The sequence below is a fragment of the Cibotium barometz genome, chromosome 2 (assembly GCF_041138505.1).
Source record: "Cibotium barometz isolate CiBa-2024 chromosome 2, ASM4113850v1, whole genome shotgun sequence".
NCBI classification, from domain to species: domain Eukaryota; kingdom Viridiplantae; phylum Streptophyta; class Polypodiopsida; order Cyatheales; family Cibotiaceae; genus Cibotium; species Cibotium barometz.
Window position 1 is genome coordinate 65,112,033 of NC_141047.1, and position 3,203 is coordinate 65,115,235.

The 3,203-nt window shown below is 43.4% G+C and overlaps 1 protein-coding gene across 1 annotated transcript; it reads left to right on the forward strand.

The window, feature by feature from the left end:
- Nucleotides 1-1,649: 1,649 nt before the first annotated feature.
- Nucleotides 1,650-2,532, forward strand: LOC147641367 (uncharacterized). The gene is made up of 3 exons (XM_086812331.1): nucleotides 1,650-1,662; nucleotides 2,068-2,255; nucleotides 2,347-2,532. The coding sequence occupies exons 1-3, from the start codon at nucleotides 1,650-1,652 to the stop codon at nucleotides 2,530-2,532; spliced, it is 387 nt and encodes a 128-aa protein (XP_086668457.1).
- Nucleotides 2,533-3,203: the final 671 nt, after the last annotated feature.

The following is a 3,203-nucleotide window of genomic DNA, read 5'->3' on the forward strand; positions in this document are numbered from 1 at the left end:
ATTAGTCTTAAATCCTAAACCTTAAACCACTAGTTCAATTTTGTAAGTTAGAATGCTTACTTCAATAACGCGTCAAGACTTGCATTGCTCCATCCATAAACTGTTTGTATATTGAGTAGTTCAAGTGAAGCACGTAAAATAGAGATTGTGCACCCTTCAAACACCGGTGTCGATGAAGCCTTGTAAAGATGCTCTTGTTCCATATCATCGTCGTCCATACCTTTGGGATCATCCTTAAAAAGATTCCGCACCATATCATCAAGCACCTCCTCTTCCACAACTTCGTGGGGTGCAGGGCTATTGTCATCCCTTTTCCACTCATCTCTGACAATAGATCCCGAAGCTCCAGCATCATCTCGTCGACGCTTTGCGTGCTCTCGTTGCACGTAGGGTACCATGTTAGAGTGTGGTACTGCATCCTGCTTCAATTAGAGTTTATATATTACAACTCTATTAATTTAATTTGGATACCATGAGTCATTTGAATACCATCAATTTACATCTACTCACCTCTAAACCTGTTTGATTCCATTCTCCATACATGGAGATGTGATTCAAGGTAATTCGACGTGCTCGTACAATGCATCCTTGACATCGATTACACATACATTTGATCCGTTGTCCCAACCACACATCGTGATTACGATGACGCATTGTCTCATCTTTCCCAGAACTGCTTGAAGAGGTTGATGACATCCTATGTACAAACCAAAAAACACAAAATCATAATATGTTTTTAATGACAGTATAGAAATCGCGTGTACTGACGCGGCTGTTTCCTAAAAATAGCGTGTATTAACGCGGCTATTTCCTAAAAATCACGTGTATTAACGCGGGTAATTCCTGCAAAACGCGTGTATAAACGCAGCTAAATTCTCATACACGCGAACATACACGCGTTTATAAACGCGACGATCTGATTAAACTAAAAATAGCCCGCCTTCCCCAAATATAGATTTTGAACTAACATATCAACACTGCTTTCGTTTTCGCCTCTTCCAACAGAAACGAAACCGAGAAGAGAATAGAAGGAGCACACACGGGAGCAGAGAAGGAGCACACACGGGAGGAAACCGAGCAAGAAAGAAGACTCACTTTTTCATAGGTGAGTCAGTTTGTCCTTTGCCTTGTCTCCTTCCTCAGATTTGTTTATGCTATTTTCTCTTTGCTTTTTGGGTTTGTCTCCGTCCTTTTGCTTCTGTGCACACGATTGGGTGAATGGTTCTAACAGGGGCGACACTGGACCTTTTATAAGGACACTTTGTCTTTGTCGGAGGTCGGTCCTTTTGAAAAAAAAAATTTGCAGGTCGCATGTAGAAACGCGTGTAAAAGCGCGTGTACCCTGTCTGTAGAGTCTGTTCATGCGAATATACACGTGTTTTTGGATGGGTATATACACGCATTTTTTGACGGGTGTATACACGAGACTGCGTTTCCTGTTTCTATGCTTTGCAGGCAACACAATTGACTTGAATGATGATATTTGTGTGAGTCAAGAGACAGCCCATGATGTGCTGCAGGATTTGTGTTGCAGGTTCTTTATGGATATTCCAGGTTCTTCATCCGATCCATTTGCATATAGCAATTGGCTGATGGAGATGCTGAATCATTTTGGGCGCCATCCTGGTCCAGTTGAGCTTACAGAGTATATGGATGCGGCGGGTACTTTGGTGGGGGAGTTGGGGGAGGTAGTAGGGCACGCGGTGAGAGAGGAGATAGAGGGAGAAGAGTTAGAGGAGACAGTTCGGGAAGAGGAGGAGATGAGAGAGGTGGAGAGAGTGATCTGCTATGATGTGACCGATAGGGGCGGGATAGTGATGGGGGGGAGGGAGGTAATGGAGTACATGCGTGGGGTAGTATCAAACTCATATAGAAATTGTTTTATTAAATTTAAAGATCAAAATAGCCGATTAGTTGGGGAGGTGATAGAGGCTGTACATAGTCGGTACCCCAATCCCCCACATGCTACATTCTTGGATGTATGCGAAAGGACGCGAATAAGGGAGATCTTAAGTAATAAAAGATCTCACCTTTACAAACTCGCGTACGATGACCGGCTAAATGTAGCTGCGGGTGGCTATCCTGCCGAGAAACCTGCCACCACTGCGCACAAACGCGAGTGGAAGGAGGCAAAGAAACGAGCAGAGGGTGGCGTGAAGAGCAGGCAGCATGTGGAGGCACGACGGATCCAGATGGAGACCATTGGATCTTCGCATTTCGGATCTGGCGGCGTCGAGTCATGGGAGGCAGAGTTCGTAAGTATCTTGCCACTTTATTTGATTGTTTACTTAATTCATTGATTCTATGATTGTTTTAATCTTACAAATTGTGTTGATTATGATACAGCGATGGGTTACGGGGAGGAAGCCCACAACCCACGATACTGCGTATGCTCGCCGGCATAGCAGACGTGACACGTGGGCCATCTTCAGAGCCGAGGGACGTATTACGGACGCGCAGTTTGAGATAGCCATGAGACCATACGGTCGACAGGTACTTGAAAATTCTAAACGAATGATTTTGGTTTATTGAATTACATATATATATACTTATATACTATATATTACTTGAACAAGCACAAGCTGCTGATGATCCACCCGCCGCCACTGTGCAGAGGGTGGACGTGAGCACTACTCATCGGACATTCCGACCGATGTGAGCTCATCTGAGCATGGAGGGAGCACCGAGTCATCATCTGGGTCTGAGTAGTACTCAGACTTATAGTATCACATTCCATATTGAGGATGTGGTTGTATATATTTTTTTGTAAATTGAAGCCATGGGCTACTTCGAGATATGGACTCCCTGGTATACATGTATGAAATTTTGATAGTAATATTGAATCGTGAATCGATAGTATTACATTCATGTCTATCTTGAATCGTGTATTGACAATGTATGCATTCATGTCGTTCTTGTCTTAATCTCCCTCGTGCATATGTTCTTCGTGGATGGTCTAATGCACAAAAAATAATAATCCAGAGAGTGTTATTGGGTGCTGGAATGCTGGAACAGTATTCAAGCACCAAATAGCACTCTCTGGATTTTTTTTTGCGCTCTGTTCGCGTGTATAAACGCGTATTCAGGCACCAAATAGCACTCTCTGGATTTTTTTTTTGCTCTCTGTTCGCGTGTATAAACGCGTCAGAACTGCTAAAACTCGCGTGTATATACGTGGATAATCTGTAAAATACGCGTGTATT

Coding starts and splice junctions, on each gene's coding strand:
- LOC147641367 (XM_086812331.1), top strand. Junction 2,256..2,346: donor AGTCATGGGAGGCAGAGTTC/GTAAGTATCTTG, acceptor ATTATGATACAG/CGATGGGTTACGGGGAGGAA.